The sequence below is a fragment of the Mirounga leonina genome, unplaced genomic scaffold (assembly GCF_011800145.1).
Source record: "Mirounga leonina isolate KUSES-001 unplaced genomic scaffold, KU_Mleo_1.0 Mir_93, whole genome shotgun sequence".
NCBI classification, from domain to species: Eukaryota; Metazoa; Chordata; class Mammalia; order Carnivora; family Phocidae; genus Mirounga; species Mirounga leonina.
This window is the reverse complement of record NW_023270854.1, coordinates 13846782-13860829: the sequence shown is the minus strand read 5'-3', so window position 1 is coordinate 13860829 and position 14048 is coordinate 13846782. Positions and strand designations below refer to the sequence as shown.

Genomic DNA, 14048 nt, shown 5'->3' with positions numbered 1-14048 from the left:
CCTGAGCCGAAGGCAGACGCTTAACCATCTGAGCCACCCAGGCGCCCTAGAAGATGTAGTTCTTAAGCTGAGTTTCTGGTTAGGGCAATAATGGCCAGATTAACTAATATATCAGGAAAATCTAGATGTTAGCTCCATGGTCAAAGAATGTGAATAGAAAATTCACACACACACTTATTTTTCAAAGAGTGTTCAAGTTCACCAGGAATCAGAGATGCATAATTAAGCAAGATACAGTTTTACATTAAATTGGTGAGATTAAAAATAATACCAAGCATTGGCATTATAAACTGCTGATGGAACTTAGATTGTTATATTTACTTATTTTGGAAAAGCAGTTTAAGCAATATGTATCAATAGCCTTAATGATCTGGCAAATTCTCACCATATAAGCTTCAATTTCAAACAGTAGAGGGAAAACATTTAAAATTTTTTTTGTCATTTAAAACAATAATAATAGCTATTTTCCAGTATTACAGCTTTAATTATTAAAATCTAGGAGTCAGTGGATCCTATCAGTGTTTAATTTAACAAGTTTTATTTTTTCCCATATTTTGAAAATTTCAAACTTAAGGAAAAGTTGAGAGAATTTTAATACCCATATACCCACCACTAGATTACACAGTTCACATTCTACTCTGCTTGCTTTGGCTCATATCTAGATATTTCTTCAACCCTTTGTTCATCCAAAACTCCATTCTGTTTTTTTATGCATTTCAAATTAAGCTGCAGATATCAATATACTTTCTTTTAAAATCTTTAGTATGTATATCATTACCCAAGAGCTCAATATTTAGAGTCTTTTTTCTTTTGAGGTAAAATTTAAAGACAATAAGATATGTAAGTTTTAAGTGTACCATTTGATGAGTTTCGACAAATGAATGCACCTGTGATAACCCAAACTCCTGTCAATACATATCCCCCCAAAAGTTCCCTCATGCTCCTTCCCAGTTAGCCCCCCATTCCAAGAACCACTATTATGATTTTTTTCTGCTATAAATTACTATTGCCTCCTAAAACACCACTTAAATGAACTTATACAGTGTGTACTCTTGTATAAGGCTTTTTTCATTCAGCGTTGAGATTCACTGATACTGTTGTACATATCAGTAGTGTTGTTGGTTTTTTTTTAAGATTTTATTTATCAGAGAGAGAGCGAGCACAAGCTGTGGGAGTGGCAGGGGGAGGGAGAAGCAGGCTCCCCGCTGAGCAAGGAGCGCAATGTGGGACTCGATCCCAGGACCTTGGGATCATGACCTGAGCGGAAGGCAGACACCCAACCGAGCCACCCAGGCATCCCAGTAGTGTTTTTTTAAATTGCTGAGTAGTGTTCCTGAGTTCAGCCCATTTTTAATGTGAACTTTTTTTTTTAAGTAATCTCTCCACCCAATGTGGGGTCAAACTCAGGACCCCAAGATCAAAATTCGCATACTCTACTGACTGAGCCAGCCCCTTTAACATGAACTTTTGATACTTCTGTGGTTACTATTGTTATTTGGTATTTCTTGGCTTAAGCGTAAAAGAAATTATGCTATAACGAGGGATACTGTAATTTTTTTGTCATTTTTGCTTATGCTGTCTTAAAATTTAAGTTAATAGCAAATTATTATTTATCAGGTATAATTAAATTGCAAGGAAATTAAATGCTTCCTTGAATAGAAACACAGTGTTCTAAGAAGAGTGCTATATATAGAATTTCACTTAGGTTACCTTAACAGGAATTTAAAGATAAGGTACATTGATAATTAAGTCAATCATTTCAGTTATTGGCATGTACTAATTGTTTTAAAAGAAGATGGTGGGGGGCACCTGGCTGGCTCAGTCGTAGGAGTATGCGACTCTTGATCTCAGGGTCATGAGTTCGAGCCCCATGTTCGGTATAGAGATTAGTTAAATAAATAAATAAACTTACCCAAAAAAAGGAAGATGGGGGAGCCTTATGTGAGGTCCAAATCTATGTTTCTATAATTTGCATTCATTTGTCCTGATTCTGCTTTCTGAACAGAGATAATCTATTTCCTTAGATCAATATATAAATAGTTAGGTACTTTGTAAAATAGTATTTTAATAACAAACTCGACCTAGCTTCTAATTTGTCCTTTTTTTTGCATTAGCTAGTTAGGTCACCCTTAATGAGTATCCACTTTAATTTCTTCGCCTAAGTGAGAATGTTTACATAGTGCTTTCTCTTTAGGGACACTTAAAAATCTGGTGTAAGCTAAGGATTCTACCCATCACCACAGTGCACTTAAAACACAGAACCTCTGAAGTTCTATTCACCTTTTGTATCTCATATTACAAATCCAGTAAATGAAGTCTTTAGGAATAATTTTGTTTTCTTTTACTTAAACCCACATCCATGGTATTAGCGGACATGTAGTTCTACATTAAAAGCATAACCTCAATCTGACCACTACTCACATTTCTACTGCCACTATTCTAGTTTAAATCTGATTGTCTCTTACCCATGTGACTATAATAACCTCTTTTTTATAATTCAAGTTTTTAATTAAATTCCAGTTATACAGTATAATATTAGTTTCAGGTGTACAGTATAGTGATTCATCACTTCCAAACAACTCCCAGTGCTCCTCAGGACAAGTACCCTCTTTAATCCCAGTCACATGTTTGACCCATCCACCCACCCACCTACCTCCCATCTAGTAACCCTCAGTTTGTTCTCTAGAGTTGAAAGTCTGTTTCTTGGTTTGCCTCTCCCTCACTTTTTCTTTTTTCCCTTTGCTCGTTTGTTTTGTTTCTTAAATTCCACATATGAGTGAAATCATAGGGTATTTGTCTTTCTCAGGCTGACTTATTTCACTTAGCATAATACTCTGTAGCTTAATTGGTCTCTCTACAAACCACTTTACTTATAGCATATAGGCATATATAAGCCAAAATGATTTTGATTAAAAATTGGTTAAATGATTAAAAATTGTGTGCTTTGTTGTTTCCCTTTGTACTTGAAATAGAATTCAAACTATGGTGGTTTTCTGATTGTTTACCCTAGCCTCTGTTTTTCCTGACTCAGGTCTGCCTGAAACTCTTTTACCTATTCTCACCTCTTCAGAAGGGCTTTCTCTGAGTGCACCAATATTACACCCGAACCTGCAACTACCTACTACTCTGGCCTTCTTTTATTTTCTTTATACCATTTTGATCATCTGAATTAATTAATTTTCTTTTTTTCTTTTTTTTTACTTACTGTTCTCTTCCCCGCTGTAGAATGTTCTCTAAGAACAGGGACCTTGTCAGTCTTGATGACACAGTATCCCCTGCACTTAAGATGGTGCCTGACAAAAAGTTAATAGGGTATGAAGTATTTTCAAGTATTAAGTGCAGTTCAATAAGTCTTTCCCTAATTTGAATATTTGAGTCTCTATTTCTTTTGTTTCCTATATAGTAAAACAGCAATATACTTTTTTTATAATAATGACCCCAACACTTGCAAAATCTTACAGTGTCTTCTGAGTAAGAATGCTAGGCAGGCAGTTGTGTACTACCTCAGAAAGAGTAGAAGGCTGAGCTAGTATTTACTAAGGAGGAACCACCTTCCTTGAAAAGCTGAGTGTTCGACTGTAACCAGTTCTACATGTGTAAAATTTAATATAGAAGTAGATTCCTTTGTAAAATTGATGTTACTCGTTTATTTTACAGCGTGGTTCATTCCTGTACACTATTACAAAATGTCCCTGCTGGTCCTTTACCTCCTAGCCTGCCTGACCACCTTGTAGCTTCTGTACATTGAAACCTTACTGCTTACACCAAACTAGTCCTGCACTTTGAAAATTCCATATACTTGTTTGTTCTTTCCCTCATTAGTTGACTTGGTGGACATTTATTCTTTAGTGCTCAGTTTAAAATATTTTCTGATTGGAGCCTTCCACAGCGTTATTGAATCTGGGAGCCACTGATGGTGAAGTGGGATCTGAGAGACAAGACATTTCTGTTTAAAAAATAGTAACAAAAAGACAGCTACATCACAGAGATCTAATAAGAGTTGAGATGTTTTCGTATAAATTAATTTTCCCTTTTCTACTGTTTTGCTTTTCTGCATAGTATCTTTTGGCATACTATTTATCTAGTTTTTTCACTGCTATGTACCCTGAATATACAACAGTACCTGGTACAGATTAGGTGCTCTGTAAATGTTTAGTGACTGAATAAGTGATAACAACCCTTTAAAAAATATTAAAGCCACCCTTGGCTTGGGGATCATATAAAAACGGGCCTCAGGCCACATTTGGCTTAGGTCTTAGCCGGCCAACCCCTGTTCTAATGCATTATTTCCCTTAAATGAATATTTTTATTTATTTATTTTTTAAAGATTTTATTTATTTATTTGACAGAGAGAAGGAACACAAGCAGGGGGGAGTGAGAGAGGGATATTTTTAAATTACAGAAAAATAGGGAAAGCAGTTTAACATTTTTCACAATGTGTTCTGAGTAACATTATTTCCTTGTGATAATAAATAGGTATTACTCAAAAAAGGAATGTGGTGGACAAATGATTCTGGGAAATGCTATCTTATTTTGCTTTACCTCAGGACTTCTATGTATCTTTGTTATACTGATGTGCACTATAAAACCTGAGATATCACACATACACACACACACAACTATATTTTTTTCTTTCTTTTTTTAGAACTCTTCTTAGGAGCATCTTGAGGCACAAGGACCTTTGTGAAAAATATTTAGGGAACTGATTAAGTTTATCTTGCCTTCATTTTGGAAGGATATTTTTGTTGAATACAGAATTTGAATTACATTTTTTCTCATTGCACTCCAAAGCTGTTATACCTTTTTTAAATTAATAGTTTTATTTAGACAGAATTTAAGTATCTTAAATTCACCCATTTGGAGTATATGATTCAATTGTTTTTAGCATATTTATAGAGTTGTGCAACTATTACCTATTCTAATTTTAGATCCTATCCATCACCCCAAAAAGAAATTTCTCACCCATTATCACACATCCTGTTCATCCTCACCCTCCAGCCCTAGGAAATTACTTAATCTACTTTCTGCCGCTATAGATTTGCCAATTTTGTACATTCCTTACATGTAATATGTGGTTCTTTTGTGACTGGCTTCTTTCACTTAGGGTATATTCAAGCTTCATCATGTTGTAACATATATCAGTATTTCAGTCCTTTTTATTGGATAATAACTTTCAGTTGTATGGATGTACATACTACATTTTATTTCTCCATTTATCAGTTAATAGGCATTTTGTTGTTCCTACTTTTTTGTCATTGTATATAATGCTACTATAAATGATCATGTACAAGATTTTGTGTGGACATATGTTTTCATTTGTTTTGGATGGAAGAGGAATTGTTTGGGTCGTAAGGTAACTCAAATGTTTAACAGCTTTCTGAAGAATTACCAACTGTTTTCCTAAGTAGCTGTACCATTTTACATTCCCACCAGCAATATATGAGGGTTCCAGTTTCTTTGCATCTTGGCCAACACTTGAATATTTTTTGTCTTTTTATTAAAGTAGGCATAATTCATATACCCCAAATTCACCATTTTAAAGTATACAATTCAGTTTTAGTGTATTTATAAAATTGTGCAGTCATCATTATTCTGTGTTCCAGAACATTTTCATCATCCCTAAAAGAAATCCTGTACCCATTAGTAGTCACTGCTCATTCTTCTCTATCAACAGTGCCTGGCAAACCACTAATATATTTTGTGTTTTATGGATTTGCCTATTCCAGACATTTCATATAAGTGAAATCATACAATATATGACCATATGTGTCTGGCTTCTTTCACTTAGGATGTTTTCAGGGTTTATATATGTTGTTGCATGTGTGAATAATACTCCCATTATATGGTTATACCACATTTTATTTACTTATTCATCAGTTGATGGACATTGTGAATAATGTTTTGTTTTGTTGCCATTGTGAATAATGTTGTTAATGAACATTCATGAACAAGTTTTTGTATGAATATAGGTTTCCAATTCTCTTGGGTATATAGTATATAGTATAGTATATACTATATGGGAATTCTATGTTTAATTTGTTGAGGAACTGCCAAACTTTTCCTAAGCAGTTGAGCCATTTTACATTCCAGCCAGCAAAGTATATGGGTTCTGCTTTCTCCACATCCTCTGAAACACTTGTTAGTATCTGTCTTTTTGATTATAGCCATCTAGTGGGTTTGAAATGGTAACTCATTGTGGTTTGGTTTTCATTTCCCTAATGACTAATGATGTTGAGCATTCTTCGGTGTACTCACTAGGCATTCGTGTATCTTCTTTGGAAAAATGTCTTTTTAAATCTTTTGCCCATTTTGAAGTTATGCTCTTTTTTTTAATTAAGTTATAAGAGTGCTTTATATTTGTAGATATAAGTCCTTTATCAGATGCTTGATTTGCAAATATTTTCTCACATTCTGTGGGTTGTGTTTTCACTTTCTAAATGGTGATTTTTTTTTTTAAATTCCAGTATAGTTAACATACAGCGTTATATTAGTTTTAGCCATACAGTATAGTGATTCAGCAGTTCCATATATTACTCACTGCTCAACAAAATGTGTACTCTTAATCCCTTTCACCTATTTCATGCATCCCACCACCTCCCTCCCCTCTGGTAACTGTCTGTTTGTTGTCTGTAATGAAGAGTGTTTTTTGATTTGTCTCTTCTTTTTTTTTTTCTTTGTTCATTTGTTCAATTCATTTCTTAAATTCCATGTATGAGTGAAATCATATGGTATTTGTCTTTCTCTGACTGCCTTATTTCACTTAACATTATGCTCTCTAGATCTATCCATGTTGTTGTAAATGGCAAGATTTCATTCTTTATGGTTGAATAATATTCCATTGTACATATATGTATGTATATGATATATATATATGATATGTGTATATCATATATGTGTGTGTGTATATATATACACATATATATTTCACCTCTTCTTTATCCATTAAAGCAGAGGTTTTTCATTTTGATGAAATCTAGTTTATCAGTTCATTTGTTTATCACTTTTATTAGTTTCCTATGGCTGCTATAAAAAACAAATGTGGCATCTTAGAACAACACAAATTTATTATTTTTATTATTTATTATCTCGCAGTTCTGTAGTTCAAAAATCCAAAATGGGTCTTGTAATATGGGCTGAAATTAAGGTGTTGGCAGGCCTGTGTTTTTTCTGGAGGTTCTAGGGGAAGCCTTTAAAATAGCTTCTAGAGGTTGCCTATACTATATTCCTTGGTTTGGGCCCTTTTCCACTTTTAAAGACCTTTGCTATTAAATTGGCCCAACCTGAATAATCCAAGATAATCTCTTTATTTTAAGATCAGCTGATTAGCAATCTTAATTCCATCTATATGTAAGATAACATATTCACAGATAATCAGGGATTAGGATTTTTCTGCCTACCACATTGCTTATGCTTTTGTGTTATATCTAAGAAATCATTGCCCTAAGCCAAGGCCACAAAGATTTGCTTCCACATTTCCTACTAAAAGTTTTATAGTTTTCACTGTTATATTTAGGTCTGTGATCCATTTTTAATTAGTTTTCGCTTGTGGTGTACAATAATGGTCCACTTGCCTTCTTTGGCATGTGGCTATCTGCTTATCCCAATACCATTTGTTGAAAAATGCTGTAAGTCTAAAATCAAGAAGTATGATTCTTCTATCCTTATTCTTTTCCAAGATTACTTTGGCACTGGGGCTCCTGGCTGGCTCAGTTGGAAGAGCATGCAGCTCTTGATCTTGGGGTCATGAGTTCCAGCCCCACGTCAGATGTAGAGATTACTTAAATAAATAAACTTTAAAAAAAAAGATCGACTTTTCTGAGACTTTTTCATATCCATGGTTTAGGATAGTTTCTCAATATTTGCAAAGAAGTGGGAAGAAGTCAGCAGAGTTTTTTTGTTTTTTTTTTTTTAATTGGGATTGCAGGGTTTCCATTGAATCTGTGTATTGTGGATTTCTGCTGTCCTAACATGGATATTCTCATCTATAAGTTTGGAGTGTCTTCCTTAAGTATTTTCTTCTTTTGGATGTTATTGGAAATCAAATTTTAAAAAAATTTGCCTTAGGATTGTTCATTGCTAGTATATAAAAATTTGAATTTTGTATGTTGATCTTGTGTTCTGCAGCTTTGATAAACTTATTTCTTAGGTCTGTTTATCTTTTAGTGGATTCCTAGTTTTTTTATATTTAAAATAGAAATAGTTTTACTTCTTTCTTTCCTACCTGGGTGCCTTTGGAGTTTTTATGAGAAGTCAGCAGTCATTCAAATTACTGTTCCCCTATATGTAAAATACTGTTTTTCTCTGGCTGCTTTTAATATTTTCTTTTCATTTTTGGTTTTCAGCAATTTGATTATGTGCCTAAATTTCTGTTCTGTGTTCTTTGAGCTTCTTGAATTTGTATCTGTTCCATCTCTTGTCTTACCTATTGTTGACTCCAATTCACATATGTCAGATCTTTTGCTATTGTTCCATGGGTCCCTGAGGCTCTGTTAATTTTTTTTCAATCTTTTTTTCTCTCTGTTCTTGAGTTTGGATAGTTTCTATTAATCTATCTTGAAAATCACCAACTCCTTCCTCAGTTATTTCCATTTTGTTTTTAAACTGTTTAGAGAATTTTAAATTTCAGGTAATTTTCTTTAAGAGTTTCCATTAGTATTTTTATAGTCTCTGTTTTTCTGCTAAGATTTTCTCCTTTCTTTCATTCTGTGCACATATTCCTTTACTTCACTGAGCATAGTTTTAGTAGTTATTTTATTTTTAAAGATTTTATTTATTTGACAGAGGGTGGGGGAGAGAGAGAGAGCACAAGCAGGGGGAGCAGGAGAGGGAGAAGCAGGCTTGAGCAGGGAGCCTGACGTGGGGTTCGATTCCAGGACCCCAGGATCATGACCTAAGCCAAAGGGAGTCGCTTAACCCCTGAGCCACCCAGGAGCCCCTTAGTAGTTATTTTAAAATTTTAGTCTACTAAGCATAGTTTTAATAGTTATTTTAAAAACTTGGTCTACTGATTCTAACATCTAGATTATCTTCGTGTTGGTCCCTATTGATTGTGTTTAGTCTTGAGACTGGGTTGCATTTTACTGGTTCTTGTGTATCAAGTAGTTTGGACTGTAAGGTGGACAAATGTGTGTCATGTTTGGAGACAGGGTTCTGTTCTATTTTTTCAAACAGTGTTGTGTTTTTTCATAAGAAATTATTTTCTTGAATTCAGTCTGCGAACACTCAGTAGCTCAAATTTCATTTCAGGTTGTTTTTGTTTGTTTTGGGTTTTTTCATCTTGAGCTGGACAGGTTGCAGTTTGCCCTGTGTGTGCATTGTTCAGGAATTAGCCAGAGATTTGGGCAGGGAAACTTGAGTTGTTTTAAAGTAGCTTAGTTGGTGTGGGCATTTTTATCTTAGTTTATTGTTTTAGTAGAATTTAGAATCATAGTTTTATAAACTGAAAATAATAATGGAAATGATTTCCAATGTTTTATCTTGACAATTAAAAATAAGTTTCTTTTATTTTTCTCATTATTACAGATCGAGCTGGGAGCATCAGTACTCTTGATTCTTTAGACTTTGCAAGATATTCAGATGACGGTAACAGGGAAACAGATGAGAGAGTGGCAGGTGAGTAACATTGTAAAGACAGATTTGGATTCTTTGACATTCAAGAAATAATAAAGTGACTTGAGGAATTCTCTTCCTTCTACAATTTGGTATGTGAATATAATTATGTAGTTATTACACAAAGTTATGTTACTAATTTATTGGCTACAAGGAACATCTGAACCCTCAACTTCCTCTTCCAGTTGTGGGGTGAGTTTCTGGTTATGCATACCTAAAATTTGCTGAGTTCTGCTTGTGACGAACAGTTTACAACCATGTAGTTCTCTAACTGGTGTAAAGCAGGTTTAAGTTAGCCATAGCTTTAGTACAAAGTTAGTTGGACCTTGTCTTTCTCATTCCTTTGATCTTCCAAACCTGGGCTGATAATTTAGGTGTTGTATATCAACACAACACTACTGATTATAAAAATTGGTTGAAAAACTTCTGTGCTGGCTGGTGTATAAAACTTTGTCTTGAGACCTCTGAGTGCTCCCTAGCCATCACAGCATCTCTCCAAAAATTTCCCTTGGCTTTCCTATAAGCCAGAAAATAAAGAGTTAATACTTGGTACAGCAGGGCCCTCCAGGACCTTGCTTATTCCAATTAGAAGACCGACATTCTTTCTAAATGCTTGGTTATTCATACCAATCTCCTGTCCTCCCCTCTCCACCTTTCACCTGTTCTGCCCACATCTAATGAAGCCAGTTAGATTCTGTCCAGGTCCACCCTGGAAATTCAGTGTAGCAGCCCTGGCTCCTTTAGTGTCAGCTGTTTCGTACTTGTCAGGTGCTTCAAAGCTGTGGCTATCTGTAATTGAAGAAATTATTGAGTGCTTTACAGGAATTGTAGTTTTCATAGGACATTGGCTCTTAGATGGGGAAAGCAGACAGACATCAGTTAGGTAGTTTGATATCCACCAGAATGGTGGGCACTCCTGGAGCAGGAGGGATGCCACATGGGACAGATGGGGCCCGTGGGGGCAATATGGTATCAGGGAGTACCCATAATGTGAATTACTTTCTTGACCAACTGTTGAATTTTTCTTCCATTTACTGGGACAAGGTTGTTACAGTCTACCTAATGTTTACCTGTCGTGGTCATTATGAATAAAAGTGAGTACTAATTTTTATGTAGCACTTGCTCTATTCTAATCACCATTCTAAATGTGTATTAACTCAATGACTTATAGAGTTGTCATCATCCTCTCCTCCCCAGGAGACTGAGACACTCAGAGGGATTATTTAAGACTTCAGTGGCAAGGCTAGAATTCAAATTCAAATGCAGATAGCCCAGCAACAGAGCCCACAACTGACTGTGCCATATAGTATGTCATAGCAGGAAGGACTAGGTTTGACCTGATTAAAAATGACATTTCAATATATGATTTTCATTCATTGCTCAAGAATAGAAATATTGAATAATTTTAAATCTCAAATGGTATTGTATGAGTTAGACAAAAAATGATGTAACTTTTTATTTCAGCAGAAGCTAAGAGAGGATTCAACAGTGTAAATAATAGTGATATCAGTTGAATGGGGAAATCATTGGAAGAGTTTAATGTGGCTCCCTATATCAAATCATGATTTAGTCATAAGCATTATTTATTGACTTGTATCAAACAGTAAATCACATCAGTTTTATCTCAAAATTAACAAATTAGATGGAAATTATTTGAATAATTTTAGGACTAATTTATCCTGCTTATTTTATCATTTGTTAAGTTGCATTATGTTATATAATTATGTTGTATATGTTAGATATTAGATATGTTATATGTTAATATTAAATATATGGTAGTTTATTAGACTAACCAAATATATCTGGTTTTATATATTGTATTACTGTTCAGACGGTTATATAATTAGAAAGTAACTCTTAACCAAAAGAGATCACATAATTATTTTCTTTCCTTTAATTTCCATTTGAAAACCTAAATTTTAGATTTAATCAGACTTAAGAGGTTCATTATTCTTGTTATTTAGGTATTTTAGTGTTTCTACTTCGGGGAAACATTATTGATATAAAAGCAAAATGTTATAACCAAGCATACCTAAGAATGAAATGTTATAAATACGTGGTGGTTTTGACCTTATATTTTTAATCTAAAGATTATATTCTGTCTCTAGGTTTGGGGAGATAAAGTAATTTTTGATCATTATACAGTGCTAATATGTAAATAAACACTTTTATCTTCATTGGAAAAGGGAAGGAAAATATATATTACTACAAGAGAATTACTTTTTAGCACTCTTGTACCATAGCCTGTAATTGAATCAAACGTGTGATATGTGGGCGAAACTTTATGAAAAAGTTTCAATTAATCACAATTCCCATTTCTAAAAAGATTTGTGGCTCTTTGCTAACCATTGGTAGTAACTTAAAAGCTTATCTAAAGACCAATAATCCAGAAAAGATCCTGTCATCTGTGATTGGATCACCTGTAAACCTCACTAGGAAAGAATAGAAATTTCTTTATTAAATTTTTCTGTACCTGTCTTGGGCAGAGGGAGATTATAGATAACACAGGTATTGATTGAGACCATTGTCCCACCACGTAGATGTAGGGTCTGCTTCAACCTTTATTCAGGGGCTGCTGTTTATAAGACAAATAGATACTATGTTTTCAGCATCATTCTTACCATCTTTTTCCCAAATTTAAAAATCTGGTTCTTTTATCAAGTCTACATAGGTTTTCCTTCAAAGAGGAAAACATCTCTAAATGAACTGATGTTTATTGAGCATCTACTCTGTGTCAGGCACTGTGCTGGGGTGCTTTGTATAAAATATTTAATCTTGTTAACAGTTCTGAAGAGTAGGTCATGATATCCTTATTTTATGCATCAGGAAACTGAGGCTCACCACGATTGACAGATTTGCCCAGTAGCCTCCATATGATAAGGGATCAGGATATGAACACATAAGTTGTTATTCCAGAGCCCACAATATATCTTTTAGTACCAGCCTGTAGCTTTGACCCATCTGTACATTCCTGTGGGTAGATAGCCAAATTGTGTCTTTCCCATACAGGACTATTTCAACATAGTCATTTTCTTTTAAAAGAAGTAAATTTTTAAAAAGCTTTTCATTTTAAATATTTTCCATTTCTGAATTTAGAAGTGTAAATTTTCATATAAAAATGATTTAAAAAGTGGTAGACACCAAACCAAATTCAGCTTAACCTAACTGAACTTTCTGTGTGTTATTAAAGAAATCTAGTGTTACTTGGTGCATGTACAGAGCACCTCTTAAATTTTCAAGTTCTCTTAAAGATAGCAAGGGACATGCATATTCTAAATATTGGGATTGCTATTTTTTAAAAATTTATTTTAGACATTCTGAGCATCTGCTATGTGTTAGGTACTAGATATAGAAACATGAAATAAAGTTTCCACTCTCAAGAAATTTGTCCTGAAAAATGTCTGTATCTGTAATATAAATAAATGTACAGTACTTTAGAAACGGTGGTAAGGACCTTGTTAATTTTGGGACCACCTATAACCCTGTCTCCATTTTACATGATCTGTCTTTTATCATCAGAGTCTCTGAATATCCACTTATTCAATTAATATTTGTTGAGTGTTTATTCAGTACTCAAGGTATTAAGCTGTTCTGTTAACAATAATCAACAAAATAGACACATGAAGCCTCTATAAAGCTTACATAATCTAGTAGACATTCTAAAATGACTTTCAGATTTTTGCCTGAGAAATAACCTGGCCTGTCCAATGATTAAGAAGCAGCATCAATAGCCCTCTCATCTCTTTGCTATTGGCCTGCAACATACATATCCAGATTCCTGATGTATTTCTCCCCTAGTACAGATATTTGTACTTAGTATAAATTAGTAGGTTTTTTGTTTGTTTGTTTTTTTGTTTGTTTTTCTTGTTTTGAGCCTTACTTAAATCTTTATGATTTTAAGTGAGGTAGATGTCCAAACAAGGCTTTAAAGGCAACAAGCTTTTAATATGGCTGAAGGGTGTTATAATTTAGGTGATAAATCATAAAGGTCTGAACTAGGGTAATTGCAGAGACAATTGAGATGAACGGTTTTTTAGTAGGGGGTTACTCAAGGGTTGGAATATATGGCTTGGACATTTAATTAATGTGGACTGAGTAAGCACAAGGGATAAGTGAAGAGTATTTTCCAGGTTTCCTGTTTGGGTATCTGCATAGATAGTGGTGCCATTAGTGGAGAGAGGCTGCAGGAGGAAGCAGATTTGAGAGGAAGATGATGAAATTCATATAGATCAAATTCAAAACTTATGAGACACTCAGGTGGGCATGTCCTAGAGATAATTAGGTAGGTCTGTATCTTTGGGAAAATGTTTAAAGATTTTTGAATCTTCAGAGTACTTGTCAAAGTTAAAACCATAAGGCTGGATATCATCCCGGTGGGGTATGTAGGGTAAGAAAAGGGCCAAGATGGTACCCTGAAAAACACCAGCTTTGAGATGAGT

The 14048-nt window shown here is 34.3% G+C and overlaps 1 protein-coding gene across 6 annotated transcripts in view; it reads left to right on the top strand.

Moving 5' to 3' along the window:
* RELCH (RAB11 binding and LisH domain, coiled-coil and HEAT repeat containing) overlaps positions 1–14048 on the top strand; it is a 112282-nt gene that overhangs the window by 15325 nt on the left and 82909 nt on the right. For all 6 annotated transcript variants that reach the window (XM_034996072.1, XM_034996070.1, XM_034996073.1 and 3 more), the window contains exon 2: positions 9523–9612. In XM_034996072.1, coding sequence (XP_034851963.1) covers positions 9523–9612 — 90 coding nt within the window. The remainder of the gene's footprint in view (positions 1–9522; positions 9613–14048) is intronic.